General features: G+C 55.9%; 7 protein-coding genes across 7 annotated transcripts; 3 read left to right on the forward strand and 4 right to left on the reverse strand.

Annotated features, from left to right (window-relative positions):
• Nucleotides 1-5,078: 5,078 nt before the first annotated feature.
• SLS55_010348 (uncharacterized protein) lies at nt 5,079-6,651 on the forward strand (the record flags this gene model as incomplete). The annotated part of the gene is made up of 6 exons (XM_066781732.1): nt 5,079-5,225; nt 5,278-5,415; nt 5,470-5,593; nt 5,672-5,930; nt 5,986-6,083; nt 6,179-6,651. The coding sequence occupies 6 exons, from the start codon at nt 5,079-5,081 to the stop codon at nt 6,649-6,651; spliced, it is 1,239 nt and encodes a 412-aa protein (XP_066628015.1).
• Nucleotides 6,652-7,264: 613 nt separating this feature from the next.
• On the reverse strand, nt 7,265-8,234 carry SLS55_010349 (uncharacterized protein; the record flags this gene model as incomplete). The annotated part of the gene is made up of 2 exons (XM_066781733.1): nt 7,265-7,483; nt 7,539-8,234. 2 exons carry the CDS (start codon nt 8,232-8,234, stop codon nt 7,265-7,267), a joined length of 915 nt encoding a protein of 304 aa, XP_066628016.1.
• A 667-nt stretch (nt 8,235-8,901) lies between these two features.
• On the forward strand, nt 8,902-10,038 carry SLS55_010350 (uncharacterized protein; the record flags this gene model as incomplete). Its single annotated transcript, XM_066781734.1, has 1 exon — nt 8,902-10,038. The coding sequence occupies one exon, from the start codon at nt 8,902-8,904 to the stop codon at nt 10,036-10,038; it is 1,137 nt and encodes a 378-aa protein (XP_066628017.1).
• Nucleotides 10,039-10,280: 242 nt separating this feature from the next.
• Nucleotides 10,281-10,809, reverse strand: SLS55_010351 (uncharacterized protein; the record flags this gene model as incomplete). Its single annotated transcript, XM_066781735.1, has 4 exons — nt 10,281-10,420; nt 10,484-10,574; nt 10,629-10,699; nt 10,761-10,809. 4 exons carry the CDS (start codon nt 10,807-10,809, stop codon nt 10,281-10,283), a joined length of 351 nt encoding a protein of 116 aa, XP_066628018.1.
• Nucleotides 10,810-11,607: 798 nt separating this feature from the next.
• On the forward strand, nt 11,608-12,287 carry SLS55_010352 (uncharacterized protein; the record flags this gene model as incomplete). Its single annotated transcript, XM_066781736.1, has 4 exons — nt 11,608-11,778; nt 11,840-12,009; nt 12,076-12,142; nt 12,222-12,287. 4 exons carry the CDS (start codon nt 11,608-11,610, stop codon nt 12,285-12,287), a joined length of 474 nt encoding a protein of 157 aa, XP_066628019.1.
• A 6,007-nt stretch (nt 12,288-18,294) lies between these two features.
• Nucleotides 18,295-19,444, reverse strand: SLS55_010353 (uncharacterized protein; the record flags this gene model as incomplete). The annotated part of the gene is made up of 2 exons (XM_066781737.1): nt 18,295-18,740; nt 18,793-19,444. 2 exons carry the CDS (start codon nt 19,442-19,444, stop codon nt 18,295-18,297), a joined length of 1,098 nt encoding a protein of 365 aa, XP_066628020.1.
• A 1,069-nt stretch (nt 19,445-20,513) lies between these two features.
• On the reverse strand, nt 20,514-21,737 carry SLS55_010354 (uncharacterized protein; the record flags this gene model as incomplete). Its single annotated transcript, XM_066781738.1, has 1 exon — nt 20,514-21,737. The coding sequence occupies one exon, from the start codon at nt 21,735-21,737 to the stop codon at nt 20,514-20,516; it is 1,224 nt and encodes a 407-aa protein (XP_066628021.1).
• Between the last annotated feature and the right edge of the window lie 62 nt (nt 21,738-21,799).

Here is a 21,799-nt window from a genome sequence, read left to right on the forward strand (position 1 = left end):
TGGTAATGTCGCAGTCCGGTACGCGTAGAGTGAAGGCTCTGTGCCGTTCCCGCAGAGGCGCTCATGCCAGATCCTTGTTTCCCAAATCCGTCGGTTTCGGCTTTCTGCGCTGGCCACCAGATCGCTTTGCTTTGGCCACCACTACCCCGAGTTTGGTCGAGATGAGCCGAGAGAGACGGGCGCCACTCATCATCGATCTACTCTGACTTTGAAAAGGTCATTAAACCATCAAACGGTGTGAGTCAGCCATTAATGAACTCTGCTCTGATGTGGTACCTGCATCGCAAGACTGAGGAGTCTGAAAAACCAACGGTTTGGGCATTCCGCAAATGCATCCGAGCCTCATATCGTATCCTTAATGATGATTGCAAGACTTGCAGGTCTATAACCACGGTTTGGGCAGCCGTCAACTGCATCCGGTCAAGATCGCGTCCTCAAACATCAACAGACTTGCAGGTCTTAAACCCGGCTTGGGCAGTCGTCAATTGCATCCGGTCATGATCGCGTCCTTAAACATCAGCAGACTTGCAGGTCTCAAACCCGGAATGGGCAGACGTCAATTGCATCCCGTCATGATCGTACCGTTATTCATCACTCTCAAAGACTTGCAGGTCTCAAACCCGGCTTGGGCGGTCGTCAATCGCATCCAGACTGTGGGCTTTGATTCTCCGCCGTTCAAAGGCTTCTCGGCGCCCGGGCCCGCGAACACAGGAGTTTCAATCCGTGGCATACCAGCTTTCTCGCCTTCGGGTGAAGAATGGTTTGAGCAAAAAGACGGCGCCGGTCTCCTAGCCTCCGGGCGACGAGCGGTAAGCCGAAACGTCCCTTATTTCGATCTGCTCGACTGTGAGGCCAGGCTCTCACGTGTGACCGTGACCCAAGGTACTCGTACCCGTCCTAGTCTTGGTGACTCAGTGGCGTAAAAGGATCATAATGGCGCGCCTGAACCCCCGAATCAGCGAGTTTGATTTATCCTGGGTCTACGCGGTCGTAGCGATGCTCTTCCGGTAGGCCCAAACCGGTTTTTTCCACCCTTCGGGGTGTTTTTCTCCGGTGAGGTATTGGGGTGAGGAGTGAAATCCAATCATCCCCGATACGCTCCGTCGGACCACTTGATTTACGCAGGTGCCCGAGGGAGTGTGGCACGTCCCACATTAGGTATTGGCCCATGCCGTTGCGGTGGAACCATTCGTACTCGCTCCGGGGCACCAGATGCGCCAGCTCGACGCCCTCGCCGTGGGCGAATATGCGGCACGTGGCGTCGCGGGCGCTGATGGCGGCGCTCAGCTGCGAGCGAATGGGGACGGAGTAGACGTCGACGGACAGGGCGGTCCAGCTCGGCGGCAGCTGGCGGTGGGGGAAGCGCCAGTCGGAAAAGCGCGGGACCACTGGGTATGGCGGCTCGAGCGGGGGGTTAGGGAGGTGGAAATAGTATTCGGGGGCACGGAGGATGCCATCGGGGCGCGTCGCAGTGGGCGGCGCTGTCGGATCGGAAAGAAAGCTATCCTAGCGGTTATCGGCAACAAGCGCGTAGGCCAGACGGGCTGTTTCGTGGTGTAGGCCGCCGGCGGGGTGGTCGGGCGCCTGGAGGCTGAGCAGCGCGTTGGCCTCGTCGGCATAGCCGGGGTGGCGCAACACAACGCGACGGATGAGACCGCCTGGAACGGAGCTTTGCGGTGGCGACAGGGCGGGCCGTAAGACAACGCGATCAAGCGGCTCGGCGGCAGGTGCGGGTGCAGGTGCTCTGGAAGTCTCTGGTGACGACGGCATGGTGGTGGAGGAGTGGAGGAGGTCTTGTCGCGTCGCCATTCATCCGATGGCTGCGCTCCTCCGGCCGGCGGTTTCTCGCGCGTCGCTTGATTTATTCCTTCTTTCCGCGGCTACCGTCCCGTCCACTTCGACCACGATGTGCAAGCCGAACCCAGTTCACGGCCTCCGTCAATGAGGAAGAATTTCGGTCAAGTGGTGAGGTGTGGTCCAAGAGGACTTAAGGTTTACCAGAAGTCCACCGCGATAGTAGCGTCCACAATTTGTGGTTGGATACACTTCAATCTTCTGTAACGTCCAGAGGTCATCTCGCATCCGCCGTATTGATCTTCGTCTCAGATGAATCGGTTTGTCCGTTTCAATGTACTCCTTCACGATAGCCCGTACTATTCCCCCCTCCCCATGTTCTTCCCACTCATAACCCGCATAATCCAGCATCTCTATTATCAGTATTTCTCAGAATAATCGCCATATAAGGCATAAGCCGGACTCGTACACCAGCACTTAAATGCATCCGGTAGCAAGGCCTAGCCCATCATCACCACATCTCGTGCAAAGCAGACATCCGTAACCAGCACCAACGGGTAAAAAACCTCTGTTTATTTGGTATCCATCTCCACCGGCCTCGGCATCCCATCCATCTCCACCGATCGGGACCTCCAGGCGCTTTGATCCAGCTCCGCGCGGGTCCCCGTACCGTGAGTGTAGTAGCCACCACCACCACCGCTGTGACTCTGCCCGCTCACCTCCGCGGGCGGCAAGTAACTCGGGTCTACCACCGCCTGCATCTCGTGCCGACCCTCCCGCCCCGTTTCGCCGTTCTGCTTCCTCCGCCGCGCAAGACAGCAGAACATCACCGCCGCCGCCGCCAGCCCCACGAACCCTACCACCCCACCGATCACCCCACCCACAATGACCCCCGTCTGCACGCCTCCACCCCCGCCGCCGCCGCCGCTCCCACCTCCACTCGCCCCCGTCGCCGTCGCCTCCGCCTCCCCCGACACAACCCCCGATGCCGTCGTCCCCGTCGCACCAGCCGGCGCCTCCACCGCCGCCGTGGTGTTGACATCCGCCCGCGCCACCGCCAGCGCGCTCGCCGGCACCCACGTCACATCCACGCTCCACGACGTCGGCTCGCTGAAAAACGTATCCACCGCCGCCACCGCGATGGTCGTCCAATTGCCATTGCCCGTCGCCGTCGCCGTCGTGGCGTCGTCGGAAGCGTAATCGTCGTCAGAGTACGTGCACACGAAATCGACGACGCCCAGCGCGGGCCACGTCCACGACGCGCACCGCGGCGAGGCGGACTCGGTGCAGCGGAGGGCCATGGCGTCGGTGCGGGTGATGGATGAGAGTCGCGTGCTGTCGTAGCAGGTGGAGTACCAGTTGCACATCGCGTATGACGGTGATGATGATGCGGAGGAGGAGGAGGAGGAGGCAGCCGCGGTGGCGCAGCAGCCACCCATACCGGGCGTGCCGGCCGAGGAGCTAAAGAAGACGCAGGTGTAGTCGCCGCCGCAGTAGAGCGCCGAGTCTGGTTGGTGGGGGCAGAGTGGTCAGTTTTTCTTCCATTTCTTGGCGGGTATGGCTTCTTCTTCTCCTCCTTCCTGCTTGGAACTTACCGGCATTCGAATTGATGAAGCCGCACGTGTTGAAGCTGGCGACGGATGAATCTCGTTTGTGTAGTGCGGCGGCGTGGTGGAGTGACGGGGCGGGCGTTATTCTCGGTTGGGCTACATGCTTCCCCTTCATGTCCAGGACGGCTGGCGTGGCTTCTGGGGAAGCGGTGGCTGCGATGGCCAGCGTGGTGTACACCGCCCACGCGTAAAACGAGTATGGTGTGACCATAGCTACTGGCTGTTTTGCCGAACGCTGCGTTGAAACAGCGCTCGGGGAAGCAGCGAATAAATAGTAGTTGCGGTGGAGATGAGCTCGGCAATTCCCAACCTGCTGTCTATATTCTATTCTTCTTCCAGCCGCGGCCGCTGCCGGAAATTTTTTCTAGTTAGTGACACGCTCAAATTGGCTAGAACAAATCCTGTAGCGTTGCCAAGAGCAATTGCTAATCCGGATTGGAGCAAAGGAGCCGCGATCGGCGCTTCTTCCGGTATCCTGCGGGTTGACAGGTTGACCCCTGAAACTGGCCTGTGGAGTGGTCAAGTAGTATCAGTCGTTCAAGCTCACGGCCACATCAGCCAGCGCAGCGGCATTGCAGCCATTGACGCTGAAGCTGGAGCGAAATACATTTGACCACCCCCCGAACCATCGTGTACCGTAACGGCTAGCGCCGGCTTAATTCCCACGAAGCCTTACGAAGCTTCCTAAGAATTATACAGGAACGGTAATCATTCAAGACGTTGTGAGTGGCGGGATGGTGTAAGCGCAGCTCGGGGAAGCGAATTGGACAAAGCCGGGGGCGGTTGTGGCGCCGAGTCGGTACGCACGCGGACACGCCGTTGGATCAACGGAGACAGCGTTTCTACAAAACGAGCGGGAGTCTGTGCTCGGCGGCAGAATCACTCATCAAGATCTAGAGCGAGGGTGCGGTACCGAGCCTGATGTCCGTTGTTTCCAATTCAAGATTTGGTACGATAGTATGCATCTCTGCATCTCTAAAGCGGAGCGTTCACCTCTACCGTCCAGGACAGGCCATCTGAGTCTGCCGAGTTCCGACAAGGACAATGCGACATGGTCCATAGCGGCAAGGGAGTCGTCTTTTCCACCAACATCCGCATACCCCTTCCCAGCTCAAGCCGCCACTGCGAGATCCTTGAGCTTGTGCAGCTACGCCGTTACAGCGTCACCGATTCTCTGACCCGACCAATTTGCAGGACTCGTCAGTGTGCGACCGCGCATTACACTTGCAATGGGCCCTGGAGGCTTCGCACGTCCGTGCATGGTGTGGTATGTCTACTCTCGTGACCGAAAGGGTGGAAATGCCGATGCGTGAGGCCGGTCCAAGTCTTGCGCCCGGGTGTCTTAAGGGCATCCTCGTATGCGTCAGAAGATGGCGGAAGTTGAAGACAGCCAGCGATTCAAAATAGAATAACACCCCGGTGCTGGGCGATAGTGGACTGAAACCCCCGCATCATCCCCCACTTTCACTTCGTTTCTGGCAGTCCGCTCGAACGGACCTTCCTTTGTCGGCTAATCACTTCGTATATACAACCCATCTCGTATTTTGTATCGCGACGATCGAAGCGGGGGTGGGTGATAAATAAACTGCTCGTCGACTGAATGAGCTGCATCTGCGTTGATTACCACAACGCTTCTCTCGTTGCTTCATTCGAAGTCTGAAACACACAATCGCTATGACGACACATGTCTTTGCTCTGTTTTTGTTAACCAACCTCCTGGCATGCCTGTCCTTGGCTTTTCCGACGAAGCGCCAGGCCGGCCAGGTTGGCGTACTTGACGTTTCCATTCCACCCAACAGGAACGACGACCAATACTACACGGTAAGTCTACATGAGGGACTCCAGCGTGCAGCTTCTTACGCGCCATGCTCAGGTTGACATTGACTTTGATGGTCAAACCATTCCGGTCCTCATTGACACCGGCTCCGGAGATCTGTTTGCTGGATCAAACCAATGCAGCACGACTGACCCAACCAGTGGGTGCTACCTTAGCAGCGTTTACCAGATTAGTGTATGACCGATCCCGGCTCCCGATCTTTTCCATGGCGCTGACCGGACACTATAGAACGATACTGTCATCGTTGCAAATGAGACCTTCGGCACTGTTGTCGGCGTTGCAGGCGTCAATGGCAACCAGTCCATCATGACCGTTGATTTTGGCGGCATCGCGGTTCCCGATCTGGCCACCCGTACGTCCAATCCTCTCCTGGTTTCCATGTCTGAAAGCTAACAGAAGCCGCCAGCTCTCCTCTATTACGCGGGCCAAGGCGAATTCCAAAACGGTTCCTTTGGCGGAATCTTTGGTCTTTCACCACGCAACCTCTCTCGCAACTATTACTTCTTTGAGCGGCTTCCTCCAGTTGATGCCATGATCACGGAGGGTCTTTTAGAGGAGCCCCTATTCTCGCTGACTCTGCCGCGGTTGGGCGACCCCGGTTCCACCTCTGGGAAACTGACATTCGGCGCCATCGAAGACGTTGCCACCATTGGAGAAATCTCCTACAACGAAGTCATCGACACACCCAAGTAAGCTCCTCCTTTCATAAATTGGCAACAAGATGCTGACGAACCCTAACCACAGCTACGGCTACCCAGACGCCCCTCTCGCAACGCAGTCCTGGACCTCACAGCTGATCGGCTTGCGTCTGAACGGCGTCGAGATCAACCTCACAGAAAGCTGTAAGCACCACATTGCCCACCGATCATCCCCCCAACCCATCATTCATACACACACACACACACACCCGCCACTAACGACCTCCGGCCAACAACAGCCATCGACGCCCAAGGCCGCTACATCAGCCTCCTCGACAGCGGCGCGCAGTCCATCCTGCTGCGCTACCAGGAATTCACCGCCGCCGCGGCGCTCTTCGCTGGGCCGACGATCGTGCAGGACGGTTTCGCCGTCTACTTCGACTGCGCGACGCCGCAGCTGCTCGAGCTGAAGTTCGCCGACCACGACGACGACGACCGCTGGTTCGCCGTCGACCCGCTCGACCTAATCATCCCGAGCGCGCACCCCGTCATCAACGGCACGCAGATGTGCAGGGCCGCGCTGGGCACGTGGAACGGCGTGTTCGCGGACGCGATCCTGGGGGTGCCATTTATGCGGAACGTGGTGGGGGTCTTTGATTACGGGACGGCGGACTTGTACAGCGTGCAGCCGCGGGTGGGGTTGGGGAGCTTGACGGATGGGGGGAAGGCGGTGGCAAGGTATGAGGGGCTGTATCGGGATAGGTTGCAGTGAGCGGTGGCGCATGGAAGGGAAGGGGAAGGTCTGGGCGGAGCCTGGGCGGGAGAAATTGTATCCGCATGGGGAGTGGAACTCCGATCTAGCTCATCTATGCCTAACTTTTGGGATTGTTTCGCGGTGTATGTTGTGAAGTACTGTCCCGAACATGCTCAGCGCTCCCTGCAATCATCAAGAGCTACAGATGGTAGTTCTTCCGAAAGGAGGAGGTGAAGCTGCTTAAGACAATGCTGAAGGAGCATCTAACCAACCCCGTCCTGGCTTGCGCTGGCGGAATGATCGATGCCCAAGAACTTTCGCGTAGCTGAAGTGGCTCATTGTAAGCAAGGGGGACGGAGGGGAGGAGTGAACCCCGCTAAGTTCCGCTAATGCCTTTCGCGATGATAACAAGCTCGACAACAGGCAAGTGTGCTTCAAAAGAGGCAATTCTCAATTTCTAGCCGTTTCTACAAAAACAGTGTGTCCCCCGCCGATGCGCCATAGCAGCGGTGGAAATAAAACGCCAAACCCGTGCCCATCTGCCGTGGTAAAAGATGAAACCCGAGACCCATGTAATGAAAGTTGGCTGCTGCAAGGTCCCATTCCCCAGTGCCCTGTCTTAATTCCGAATTTAGTTGTCACTGGAATCGGGAAACTCGAACTTGCGGTCGCAAACATGTTCGAGGTAGATCTGCATGGCGTAGTAGACATAGGTGTCGGCGTTGTGGATAAGCTTAAGCCCTTTCTCTGCCATTTGAGCCTGGAGATCCGCGTTGTTTTTGGCGTTGTAGCAGTTCCACGCGCCGTAGGCAATGTCGGTGATCTGTACGCCAGTGGCTTCCTTGCCGACCTGCGGATGAAAAATCAGCTTTAGTTTGTACTGGAGGGAAGGATCGAGTACGTACCTTGGGGTAGTGCATGAACTCGTGCAGGACGTTTGCGCCTTGGAAAGCGCGGCCGATGTGGTCGGTGTCCATCTTGGTGGGAATTCCGGCACACTTGTTGTCGAGATAGGCTTCGGCGTTCTGGCGTTCGTAGTACTTGTCGCAGAAGTGCATGCCAGGCTTGCCGTCCTTCTTCTTGTAATATGCCGTGCCCCTCTTGCCCTCGGGCCGATCGGGGTCGGGCTTGACGATGGAACAAAATGGGGCGCCCAGGTCGTTGTTGTAGTCGTCGACATGGACAATGACGTCGCCGAGCACATCAGCACCCTCGTGGTCGTGGTTTTCTCCGACAAAGTTCTTGAACACCTGCTCGACGATTTCGAAGTAGCCGTCGCCTTCGCCAAACCATGCCTGGATCTTGTCGGCGTGCCTGTCCTTGCCCATCTTATCGAGCGTCACCTTGGCGATTTCGACTGCGTCCTTCAAGCCCTGCGTAAGCTGTTGCTTCCTGTCCCCATCCGTGATTTGATCGACGTTGAACAGCTTGCGCTTTTCGATGCCGGTGGACAAATGGCCGTCATCCAATTGGAACAGACTGCGGGCCTCGAGGTGGGTAGTGTTGGTGCAGTTGGTGCTGCTCGGAAAATGGAAGGGGACGGCTTGAGTAAGCTGGAGCAGGGAAAGACCGCCGAAGACAAGAGACTTTAGGAAAGTCATGGCGAAACGAAAGGCAGCGCTGGTTCTGGAGTGAGGATGGGTGTGGTGGTCGGATTGTTGATTACGTCTGAGGTGAGAAGTGCTGGAGTGCGGTGGTTTGAATTGTTTGGCTTGACTGTGATAATGGAGGGTATAAGTATTCTATTGAAGATGATGCATACTCTTGACATCCACGCAGTACTCGCACCAAAGACGGCCTGCTTCCGCCGTGTGGATGCATTGTTGCTGGTGGTCCGTGGTGCATGCTCGGTTCCTCCGTCCGAATGCAAGAAGCAACAATTGTTTTTACAGCTACTCTATGAGCCCCAGCGAAACAGCGTTTCGAGAATAGAGCTGAAGTGATTTGTGGGGACAGCTGAAGTTGGTTTGATGCGGGGACGGAGCCGAGTCGCCGACATGCATACTCTGGGGGACCCCGAATGGCATGTGCCGGTCGGAGTCGGAAGTTGCAGAGCTGAAACAGACGGGGTGCCTTGTTGGTTCCTTCAGTTGTGGTCGGTCGGGGGTGGCCGTGCAGTGACGTCAACCAACTTGGACCCCACCTACTCTCCAGCCGCGCCACCCACCCGAGGCAGCAGCCACTTTTCCAGCTGCCACACTTAAAACACGCGCATGCCCCAGCATTCGGCTGCTGATTCTGGCCGCCGACCCCCCGCCTCGCACTACCATGGCGTCTCACAGTGGAGATGCCCTTCTGTCGCTCACTCTACTCCAGGGCAACACCTGGGGCCATGACATGATGCAGCTGAATCGGCGGACCATGCAAGGCCTGAACCTCTTCAAGGTAACAACACTCGACGCCGAGCGCACCCTCACCTTCGCCTGCACTGCCCTCGACGCGACAACACGGAGGGTCGACCTCGCCGCCGCTCTCCGCGCCGGTCTCTTTCAACTCGTCGACCAGGACACACAGGAGCCCGTTGCCTTCCCAACCGAGTCGGCGCCAGTGGGCTGCATAGCCATACCGCCGAAAGAGAATCCCGGCGATCACCAGCTCCGCGTCGGCCTCGACATCGACACCACAGCGAACATCTGGAAGGACCTCCTACAGCCGTCCAAAACGTACACCGTGCGTTTCTCTCCATCTGGCGGCGAAGCATGGTACTACTACGACAATGACTCCTCCGAAAAGAATCCACTTCCCGTCGGTCGCGCAGCCGACGTCCTGAGTTTCACCGTTTACGACGACCCAGCCCCTCCCACCCTGTCTGCCGTATTTAGCGTCGAGCCCGCCGTGTGCCACCGCTCCGGCAAGCCACCCTTTAAATTCGTTGTGAGCTTCTTCCTTCCCGCTTCCTCGTCGGCCAACGGCGATGGCGATGACGGAAACAACGACAGCAAAACGCCTCTCACGATCAAGATCGCGGGCACCTGGTTCGACATGCGCCAGCTCAACTGCATCGACCAGCTCGTGCACTGCGTCGACGCCGAAACGGGCGAGGAGCCCGAATTCGATGCACGGTTTCATTGCGGCCTCGACCCTTCGCCGCCCGGCTTCCCCGCCGACGACATGTTCGTCGAGCTTTGGCCCGGCGGCCCGCCGTGGCGCTTCGAGTACGCGCTGCGTGACTCGAGCGCTCCCGGACCGCCCGGTGGGCTGGATGACTTGGTGGTCGGGAGGCGGTACTCGGCCAAGCTGTCGGATCAGGCTGTGGGGTTTGCGTGGAAATGGGGGAGGAAGGAGGAGCTGTTGAAAGGGACGGAACAGGAGAAAGCCAAGAGGTGGGAGTCGGAACCGAGGGGTAACGGCATCGCCCGCATCAGACAGGTGAACGGGCCAGTTACATTCGATGTGGTGGACTGAAAACATTTTTACATAGACCGCTTGCCATTTATTGGGATTTTCTACGACTGCGACAGAAACAAGACGGCTCCTTTCACTCTTACACCGCGTCGACTGTCCTCCTGTAGCGACCATTGGCTCCACTTCTACACCGCCGGTCCCCACGAAGCAACATGCACACGCTAGGAAAAGCATGGGAGTCGGTTGCGACGTGAAAAAAATATACTGCTATTACACGTAACAGAACACAGCTACTTTGCCGTTTAACTAATGCTCTTGCAGTAGCCCTGGAGACCCTTGAGCCCGCAGTAGTAGTCGAACTCGTCACCGCCCATGTGCCATCCAACGGAGAAGCACGCGGGTATGTTGACGTGTCCGTCAAAGTCCTGCGTATCCATCTGGCCTGTTCATTCACACACAGTCAGCTGCTGTCTCTTGACCGCGGAAAAGAAGGGTTGACACTTACAATCCGGGCACTTGTCCCACTGCTTGTTGCCGGTGTTCCTGTTCCTGTACCGCGCGCATGCGTACTTGGTCGCGTCCTCGTAGAAGTCCCACTGTGCTTACGAGTCAGCGGGAAAGATGCGTTGCCGTTCTTCTGGGAGACGTACGTAAGCGTCCTGCACGGCGTTGCTCCCGGTGCGGTGGCCGCAGCCGCAGAAGTTGTGGAGGTCGGCCAGGACTGCGCCTGCATTGAGCCTGCGTGGAAATCTTTAGCGGAAGCTCAGCCAAGAGATACGAACTGGAAGGTCCGTACAGCGCAATTGTTCCAAAAAGAGTGGTGAGCTTCATCTTCAACGAGTGTGATGGTAATGGGTGGACAAAGGTGAAGTGGTTAAATGCTCGAGTAGGGTGTTGCTGGAAGGAGACAAGCGAAACGTTGAGCCGCGGACGGACTATATAGTTGATGAGGCACTTAAGCTTACTTTGACAGGTTCAATCTAGAGGACTGATCTCGTGGCTTAACGCCATCTCATCATCAGTCGTATCGCGAGATGATGATGCTTCGTCACGGTCGCGCATCTGGACCGTTTCACCGGATCTCTCGGAGCATTCTGAGAAATACCAGATGGGGGGGAGCTCAAGGCTTTTTTCTCCGCCGTTGCGACGTCGTTGTGGCTTGTAGGGCCGATAGGGCTGATCGCATCTCGTGTTCGACGTCTTATAGATGATTCAGCCGCACCCGCCGAGGCCAGTCATTGGGTGACGCATTGACAATTTCGATAGGCTCGGCGCCAGTGCCTGAGCTATGCACGTAGCGCCGCCTTGGTATTGCTCCCATCGTCCTTCTGGAAATGTATTGTCGCTTTCGCTCCTTCTATTGCTTGAGCTCGGCAAGTAGTGCAAACAACACTGTCAGGCACTCGGGATAGCGACTCCATCCGTAGCCGAACACGAACCTTCTTTCTCCACTACGGCTAACGGATATCCGGGGGTTCCGGGGAAGCATCACAGCTTGTCGAGATGGTCGCTGAGGGCTGAGCGTGTGCAGCACTATAAGTGCACCCGTATCCGCATCAAAATACAGACCAAACATCGCACAGTCGTTCATTCAAACAGTCCATCCTTTATCTCCCTCATTCACTCAACATGCGTCTCCTCCCAGTCGTTGTCGCCTCCCTCATGGCCGGCGTCCAGGCCAGCCCCGTGCCGCAGGGTACCACTGGCAGCCAGATCAGCAACGCGCAGTACGGCCAAGCCATCGGCTACGCCGTCCAAGGCGCCATCGACGCCGTCAAGGGCATCAACAACTGGAACAAGGTCAGCAGCCCTCTCCCTCAGACACAACCGCCCTCAGCACCGGCTCTGACATGTGTAACAGAAGCGCGAAGCTTTCGTCAAGGCCGTCGTCCAGGGAATGTGGGACCGTAACCCGAACAGGCAGGAGGCCCCCGCCGCCATCTGCTACAACAAGGGATACGACCTCAGGGTGCCGACCGGCATGAAGGGCCTCCGGGACCAAGAGGTGTCGTCTGGACCGCTGAAGACGGAGTGAGTGCCTACGCATGAGTTTGGCAATGAGCAAGGGCAAACGCTGACGCGGATCGATTATTGCAGCTACGATTGCTTCTACATGACGGGCAACAACGCTTTCTGGTCGCGCGGCGACGGCGGTAGCGTCAACGTAAGTTCTTCCCTCGTGTGCCATCTTTTCGGGTTCGCATGGCGTGAGCGCTTGCTGACTTGGTCGTTCCTCTCCTCAGCTGTACACCGTATACGATGGCAACCGCTGCAGATTCGATGCTAGCTCGGATCTCTACTGCGACTAAGGCCGGTCTCTGGCGAAAGTTCGCGAGTCATATATCCTCGCCCCCCGAAGGAATATCCACTTCTAACAGCGGACCAAGGCGTGTTTGTTCAAACGCCATTTGCACGGCGTTGTCTTTTAGTACGGCCGTCTTGGGACTTTTGCTTGTAGATGTATGAGTAATTAGGGTCATTCTCCAGTAATGTTTCTAGTCAATGTGCACTTCACCGTCGTGAATGATTCTACGCAGCGAGAGAAGTCCAATAAGTCGGCGCGTATATAACAGCAATGCCTGCACAATGTACTCCTCTCTTACTCCCATACCTTTTTTTCGACGAGACGACTGACTCTGTTCTCCCCTTTCGGAAGGCGGAGGCTGTGTTGCGAAACCGCAATGCAGTCCAAAGTCGGGATATAGGTGAAAAGGCCTCAACATGGACGCGAGCAAATGGCCGACAACCGCATTGCTGGCATGGCGGTTCCAGTCGTCGCGCTCCAGCACCTCCAGGTACTCCCTCGGAAACGCCTTCCAAGCAGCCTTCGAGTACCTGTTGAACTCCTTCGATTTCCGAAAATACGGCATCGCCCTCCATCCCGGCACCCACCAGCCCTCCCACCGTGCCCAGTACGCCAAATCGGCCAGGTTGACGCGCATGCCCCTCAGCAGGTCGCGACACTCCTTCACGTCCCGCGGCAGCGCCCCCTCGGCCACGCCCACCGCCCTGCACAGCATCCGCCAGCTCTCCACCTCGAAAAGGTGGAGGCCGGCCCAGCCAAACGCCACGTTCAGCTGGCGCACCAGCGCGGCCCCGTACTCGGCGTGCACCGCCCGCAGCTCGGGCGCGCCGTCGGGCCAGCCATGCGCGCGCCGCAGCGACGCGAACGCGATCCACGGCGGCAACCGCGCGTCGTACTCGAAGCCGTGGTGGCGGCCCCCGCCTTCCGCAACCCGCCACTTCTTCTTGCGGAAGAAATCGTCGAGCGGCGAGCGGATGTGGCTGTGCAGCGTGGCCGCGTCGGCGAAGCATAACGCGCTGCCAGAATGAGACGTGGCGGTCAGAATGTGACACGGTTGTCAGGAGATGACATCACCAAGCATCACCGAAAATGATTTGGTTTTTAGCGTGGATGGTAATGACTTTGAATATTAAAGCTCGGAGTATTGCCTGTTTTAATCGATGAGAAATCCGCGCACTAGGACCGTAAATAATTGGAGAACGTGGGACGAACAGCTGCCGGAGGAGAAAGAGGGGCCTAATATAGCCGCAGGTATAAATTCTAGTACGATGTTGTTACAAAACCCGAGTACACCTTTAAGATTAGCCGTCTACACAAGGAACACGGTAATGTGCATGCGCTGAGGCTCGACAATCGGCACTAACTCTTCTAAGGCCCTATTGTCCGCATCAACCCCGACGAGATCCACATTACAGACCCGGACTTCTACGACACCGTCTACGCTAGCAGCCGCCGTAAGCGAGATAAATAGAACTAGACTACCAGGTCGTTTGGCGTCGATAAGAGTCCTAAATCGCCATCTATCGACTGTGTCGTAGATGCAGTTAGATAAGATATGGGTAGCGGTGCTGGATAAGTTGTTAGAAGAAGGGCGGTGGAACGATGGATGGGGAGTAGCAAGAGAGAGGAAGTGGAGACTTACATTGCAAGAATAGGGATATTGGTGGAAGTATATTTGGCGGTTGGAAAGAGAAAAACGAAACGAAATCGATCGAAATGAAGAGCCTGTTTTTCCCTGCACAAGCAGCCTGAACATTTTATTGTACTGTACACATCCACCACTTTATGATGTTAGCAGCAGTTGGAAAATACCAGGAGAAGTAGGTGTAAACGTATTCTGACCGCAATATTGAGCTTGACACAATGAAAGTATCAAGGATAAAAGCTAAACAGACGCGTGGGGAAGTAGATACGCATGCACTTACTCTTCGCTTTTCCAGCCGTTCTTTGTCATCTTAAGTACGTTTAAGCTCCGAAATTAAACCCTCCTTTTCTTCAGCGAGCTCCATAATCATTTCATCCTTTGTCTTCTGGTCTTGACGGAGGGCATCTAGATCCGCAAGTAAGCGCTTGCACCTATCGTCGAGCTCGCTATACAGTTGACGGCCTGCAGAAGTATTAGCCAGCGCGCCACCGCTGTGTGCAAGCTCTTCCTGCATCAGCAACTGCATCGGCCCGGACCGCCGGCATAGCATTGAAGTGATCCGGCGTGCTGAATCCGCGTTGTTGTCATGGCGCTCCACACGCGCACCTCCCGCGGCCATTGTACCCCAGCAATCTTTCGACACCACCCGATCCTGAATTCTCTGGGAGACTATCGCATTACAGTTGATCTCGTCCCACATGGTCGTTGCAATGATAATTTTGGAGTAGGAATTGGGACCGCAAATCTTCTCGAAGAGCCGTAGCCGCCGCCTCTCGCTTCCTCGGATGCGGTTGGCGTTAATGGGCTGCAGGAGGATGGCCCCGGTCAGCACGACACCCTCGTAGTAGTTCCTATGTAGCCAGCTCGCCAGGAGCTCCAGGATTTCCGTGTCGCTCCGATAGGTGTCATCGAACCCCGGTGTGTCGATCAACTGTACAAGTTCACCATCTACGTACGCATTGTAGGAAGCTACATCTTTCGTGCCTGGAATAAGAGGTTAATACTGATACTCGTTCTCGAACACGTTATCTATATGAATTAAGGGAGTGGCCGATAACCAGGTTATTTCTTCCGGTTGCTCGGGAAATGAAGGTCGTCTTTCCCGCTCTAGTGACTCCTAGAACGGCGATTAGATGTTTTGGTGTCTGTTTAAGGGTTCGCGTCATCTTTGATCGGCCTCTTTAGCAAATGATGTAAGGGAAAAGGTCCGGGCAACTGATGTGACGCTTAAATACCACTTGGTGGTCGATTTCAACGGCGGTGTCCATGGTAAAATCCCCCTCTCACTAATAACACTCGGCACTTCTCAACAGCATTTAGTTGAGATTTCTATTTCCAATGTGGCGTGCTAGTAACTAAGAGACGTTCGCAGACCGTATTCTAAGTCCCTTTATGTTCTAGGTCCCATAAGATTTCAATACTCACCAATACTTCTCCGGGATCCCGACAGGTACAAAAACTGTGGTGATACCTTACTAGGTTTTATTAGGCCAATCGTAAAGGTATTTTACAACCGTCTTCCATCAGTTTCTTCGGAGACGTTGCATCTGTGAGAATGAAGAACCCCACAGACCTCGAGGTGGAAGCTGTCGACACACGAACACCCGGAAATAGGCTTAATAGAGCTTTTAACTCTATCATGGCTAGATCTTACGAGTCTTTCCCGGAGCCAGCATCGTCCGAATAGACACTGCCCAATCCGCCAACGCATAACGAGCAGGGAGCACAACGCCAAGACTTGGTCTCTCAGAATACAAGGGATCAGATGTGCGCTCTCGATAACCAAGTACTACCCATCACCACCAAGGCTCATGTAGTATACAGGACAAGCCAGAAGCCGCACGAACACATTTCAATTCTCTTACTAGGAGCTGTTGGGACCGGAAAGTCCAGTTTCGCCTCTTCTGTCTCCGGGGTCCAGCCCGATCCGGAAAACTGTAAGAAAGCACCGGAACCACACTTGTAGCCTTACTGACTTTGCCCTCTGAGTAGACACCAACGAATGTCAATTGTGGACCTTTCAATACGAGCACTCCAAGGTCACTCTTATCGAAACTCCAGGTTTCGATGACACAGGGCAGACAGACCTTCACAGTCTGGCCTCAATAGCCAAGTGTGTCGGATGCCGAAGGCCGATGGCCGGTGTCGTGTACCTGCACAGGATCACCGACAAGCGCATGACCGGCAGCGCTTACAGAAACGTCAAGATCCTCTAGGAGCTCTGTGGCCGAGGTTTCTTCCCCCGCATTGTTCTTGCAACCAGCATGTGGAACAATGTTCTAGAACGAACAAATCCCGATGCTTACGCCCGAGAAAAGGACCTCCGTGATCGCTTTTGGGCGGATATGGTTGGCGGGGGAGCGCGTTGTGCTCGTTTTGATGGAACTCAGCACTCCGGGTAGTGCATCATCGAAATATTCATGTCTGCTCCCAGGCCATCCCTTCTCGCTATTCAAAGAGAGCTGCATACTATGCGACTACCACAGACAAGTGTTGGACGCGTAGTGATGTCGGAGCTGCAGCTTCTGGAAGAGACATGTCGGAGAGAAGAATTGGAGGAAGAAGGTCATCAGAAGACTCGAAATCAGTCTCGGATGGATCACGGAAAGGAAGTTCCCTTGCAGAGGCCAGCTGCTACACGCCGTCCTCGGCGTCACGGTGCCACAATGACAGTTTTGGAATTTCTGTCGTCGCAGGTCAAGGATTGGCTTAGGGTCATTGGAATATCCGTGGGCTGATGACCGAAGACTGTAATTGCTCGGTTGCTACGTCAATACGGCGCATCACAACGTCGGCAGCGTGGCCAAGGACGACGACATGGGCAGACAATTGTACGAAAATAATGTATCCATCTATGAGAATGCCGGGTATCTGGGGGTATCGCGCTCGAAAGAAAACAAGAAAAGCCGTCATGCGTATCACACCAGGTCACGATCCATCCAAAGCACACCAACTCCAACCGCCTGCCACACACTCCAAAAAATCCAGCACAGCCCCCCATCCACGGCCTCATCCTCCTCTTCTCCACCCTCATCTCCCCTCGCCGCCCGACAACGTCAGCACCCTCGCAACGCACACATCCCTCTGCCGCTCATACGCTGCCACGGCTGCCTCCACGCCGCCGCCATCCGCGCCCCCCTCCGCCGCTTCGGCCGCAGCGCGCGCGGCGGCACCGAGCCGGGTAAAGTCGTCCCTCACGGGGCCTTTGCACACGTCGCACGCGCGGCTTTTAAGGGAGAGGGAGAGACGCATGACTAACATGATGGGAGCTGATGCAAGACAAAAGATCGAAGAGAAGGAGGCATTAGCTAAACTGGAAGCGGAAGAGAGAAAGAGGGAGGAGCGGATAGAGGAGACACTATCGGAGCTCAGTCCCCGCAAGAAGTAAGAGGAGGCGTAGAGGAGCCAGGAGGAGCCGATTGCTGCCTTGAAGCTGCAAATCGAAAGGGAAAAGGGGGAAGCCGTGGTGGAACGATAGACAGTTAGAGCTTGAGAAGAAACGGAACAGCAAATTCGAATGCAGATTATCCACACTGGTTGCTCGAGCTACAGATGCCCCGCAGATGGAAATTCCGGGGCTCAAAGCGGCGGACGAGACGAGAAAGTCGCGCAATCTTCACCCGCACAACCAATCCATTGAGCAGTAACAGCAAAGCCCCCAAACGTCGCCGCGGGGTCCTGAGACGCAATCCAATTCATCTCAGCAGATCGCCCGCCCCCAACCACAGCGATCCCAGCTCTTCGACCGGCGTGACAATGACGACGACCGCTGAGCGTAGCGGCCTTGAGGCAAGACGCTGGCCGCCAACGTCGCCGCCAGTCGCTCCCAGTGGTGCCGAGCGCTGCTCTACTTGCACGGCCCTAAGCGGCCGCCGCCGCTGATAACCATCAGCAGCTGGATCCGCGCCGGCTGCTTGCCGACGTGGCCGAACCGACCTCGTTGGGTGGGTCCGGCGAGAGAGCGGTGTGGTGTGACCGTGCCCCATGTCCTGGAGGACTTTGTGGGTTCTGGGTGCTGCCGCGGCGCGGCGCCGATGCGGAGGCTGCGAGGGAGGGCCGGCCGCCTTGTTGGTCGGAGGGCGAGCGGCTGCGCCTGAGGGACGTTTTCGTTGCGAGGGTGCTGACGTGCTGACTGACATAGTTTGGCAGTTGATGTAGTTGATTACGCACCGTGGATGATGAAGTAATCGATTTGGGAGAGATGGACGGCCTCTCGGTGGAGAGGAACCTCCGGTTAAGGCAGGTGTGAGGGGTTTGGCCGTTTCAAGACGCGGACCGGCAGTGTTGCTATGCGTATGTGCCTGGTACAAGGGATAGGCGACTTCTTTGGTTCCAGGTGTCCTGTCGGGCAGCGGGTTCTTCACATTTAAGCTACACCACACGCCTCAAACTGACGTTGAAGGTGACGGATGTGCGAGTCTTTAACGGGGGAGGGAATACTGGCCATCACCTTCTGAACCGATTGTTGTAGTTCCGTTTCAAGGGATGAGTTTGCGCACTCAAATCTATGGGCATTGTCTTGACACTTGAACAGTTGGATGCCCAGACGCTTCTGCGAAAGCTCTCTGACGCTACAGTCATCGTTGTTTACCCAACTACTCTCAACGCTCAATCCGGCCTGGCGTAGTGAGAGTGTAAGTGATCCAAACGTGAGAGCGTCACATTTTCGGCGGGCATCAAAGTCTCCGTAAATATTGAGACAGAGGGTTCCCTTGTCATTAGCAGCCCGGGCGCCGGTAAACTTGGCGATAGAGCTTTGGTATATGTCGAAGAGACTTTGAATTACGTTCAGTCGGATCTCCATGATGCTTTCTGGCGAACGGATAAGCTATTGCGGTCGCGACCGTGCGAATGGTAGACGTACCGATGATATCTGGAGGTAGGTGGCAGCTGTCCGCTGATGGATCAAGGATTCTCCCCTTCTGCGTCACGCATTGGCCATCCGCGGTCAGTTTCACCTCCTGGACTAGATGGATTGCCAGCTTTTGAAACGATGTAGTCTGGCCAAACTCCCAGGCAATCCACAGCCACTCTTCATACGCGGGTACTAGTAGCATATGCTGCACATTGGCGATCCAAGTCTTGATCCACGGCCGTACAAGCTTAGTAGCGCCGTACTTATCCGTGAGAACTGCGAGATCGAGAAGCGGTTGAAAGGATGTGTAAGAGGACACCTTGTCGAAGTTCAGGTGTGCTATGTGCAGTAGCGTCGCTAACGGCGCTGCATCATCTTCCGGGAAGGATAGCTTGCCATGGCCGACCTCCTTGGCCTCCAGGAAGGGGCTGTCCGGTGCCAGCATCTTGTTCCATGCCTTGCAAGCCAGCCGCATGGCCTTTGAAGAGACGATGAAGGTCTTTTGCTGCTTGACACCGAGAATAGTCAAAGGAGCGGTAAGGCGGATGTCGCCCTCAGGGTCGCAGGTCTCTGTAAGCGACGTCGGGATCGTGGCGAAGTTGAACTTGAGATCTTTGAAATGCCTCTGAGTGGCCAGGACTGATGAGTCGGAGGAGGCCATGTTAGATCCTAGGATAGTGCTTCCGTGCGAGCGCCTGATGTTGGTTTCTGCGTTTTTTGTTGGTTGCAATCAGTATCCAATTTAGTTGTCGTATCACAAGACGCCGCCCTTAAGAAAAGAAAATTTTCTTGCATAGTAGGCGGTGAAGACTTAAGCCTTACGTAATAGCACGTGCCGCTAACCGCTTTTCGGACACCCCGTCACAAATAAGATTGCCCACCCGGATCTCCTTGTAGAAAGATTCTACATGGGATAGGTAGTTGAATACAAGATCCGGATATAAACATAAGCATTAAACACGCGTATTTACGTTCAGACCCTGTTTTCAACTATCTATCCTATGTAGAATAATTCTATAAGGCAGATCTGGGTGGGCAATCTCTTTTGTCACCCGCCGTAGTCGATATAAGCAGTGACTCACTGGCGGAGCAGATTATAATCTTAAGAAAAAAGAAAAATTCATGCTGTTCTCGTCGTCGGCGAAGGCGACGCAATTAATAGCGAAGTAGTAACCCCTAAGGCTCATAGATTCCCCAAAAAGGAGGGATTGGCAACTGATCATCGTAGAGTACGTCTCGGTTTATCTAAATGACGCCAAACCGCTCCCAATCGCTGTTCTTCTCCAGGGGGGCGTATTCGATCGCGACGCTGGAGAGGCGCAGGTCTGCCATTTTTCGGCCACAGCCAACTCATCAAACCACGGGCGCAAACGCGAGCCCGTCCAACCACCAAGCGCGCGGATTCAGCAAAGTAGCTTGTATATGCCCATCAAACTGGCCGTGTCGCCAAGCGGCCGATTGTAGTCGAACATGGTGACGTTGCCGCTGTCGTCCATCTTGATGAAATACAGGTGCCAGCTGGCACCGGCGGCCAGGATGAGAGGGAGCGTCGGGAGAGGCGGCCCCGGAGGCGGTGGGGTCGTCGTTGCACTGTCCCACGTTTACCGCTCATGCACGAGGAGCACGGGATACCTGGAGCCTCGGCGGTTTGGCTGCTCGGTCTCCGATTCTTATGAAACTACGGACTATGGAATCCGCCCTGTATTAATATGGTATTGGACTGCCCCAAATCACACGCTATCCTTCGCCTTCTCCAGCACTGACACCATCTGTTCGTGTAGCTCTGGATCCTCGACCATCCGCCTGTCCTTATCGGGAAAGACGACGGCGCGTAGCTCCTCCATAAAGGGGATCAGCGGCCGACAAAACGGAGTAAAGGCTACTTCCAGTCGCTGGATGAACTTGTGTACCTCAGTCGCCAAGGAATACTTCACCATCCCGAGCTGCTCTGTTGGTTCGCCGTTCCACGCGCCGTACGCATCTGACCTGCCAACACCTTCCTCGGGCCCGTTCCAGTGAACACCGATCCAGAACAGTAACCAGAAAAACGACTCTTTATCGTGCACACCAAGGTGGGGCTCGCCGTACAGAGGGCCTATGGCCATGAAGACCTTGGTGCCTGTTTTGCTCGGAGCTCCGGAAGCCTCCTCGCGGTCCATTTTGATGGCCAGGTCGAGGTCAATTAAAAAGCCATCGTCCTCCGCGCCGTTCAACATCACGTTACCGATGGAGATATCGCGGTGAAGAATGCCGGCCTTCGCCACCAAGGATTCGTGCCCTTTAAGACCACCGAGAAGTCCCGTCAACATAGCTCTAAGACTGCTGGCATGGTAGAGGTCCTTTCCAACGTCCTGCATGACCAGGCGGCGATGGACCCGGTTCGGCGGTCGATTACGCGGCCGCTTTAAAGGCGGCAGCATCGTCGCTTGGTCCGAGGACCTTTTCAGCGATTTGTTGCTACCTCGGCTACCACCACTACTCGGCTGTTGACTGGAGCTGCTAGTAAGGATGGCGGTTACTGGCGAGTCGTAAGACTTGAAGTCGCGTTGCCCTCTAGGACCAAGCTCTTTGCGAACGTTGCCGATGACGTCGTCCGGGATCCCTCCCACGTGTACCGTCTCGTGGTGGTAATGACGCGCTATGTGGTCGACACCGGCAGCGGTGGCTTCTTCCAGCAGCGGGCCTTCTTCCGGGCGGTCTTCGTATTCCCACGAGTCCTTCACGACGACTCGTTGGGGGGAGCCGTCACTGTCACCGTCGCTGTTGTCATCGCTGTCACCCTCAATCCATCCCTCCCAACACGTGGTCGCCCGACCGACGATGACGCGCTGCCTGTTCATGGTTCTCTGGAGTCGGATGCGCTCCAACCTGCCGCTCCGCTGAATCTCCAGGTACTTGGTGCCATCGTCGTCTTCCGATATGGTTGGGTCGAAGCCGAGCTCTTGATCGTTCATCCAGAGCCAACCACAGCGCGGCGAGCCGGCCGCTAAGCGCGGAATCTTCGGGGCTGTTCCGG

Source organism: Diplodia seriata (assembly GCF_021436955.1).
Source record: "Diplodia seriata strain FDS-637 chromosome Unknown scaffold_12, whole genome shotgun sequence".
In the NCBI taxonomy this organism is placed as follows: Eukaryota; Fungi; Ascomycota; class Dothideomycetes; order Botryosphaeriales; family Botryosphaeriaceae; genus Diplodia; species Diplodia seriata.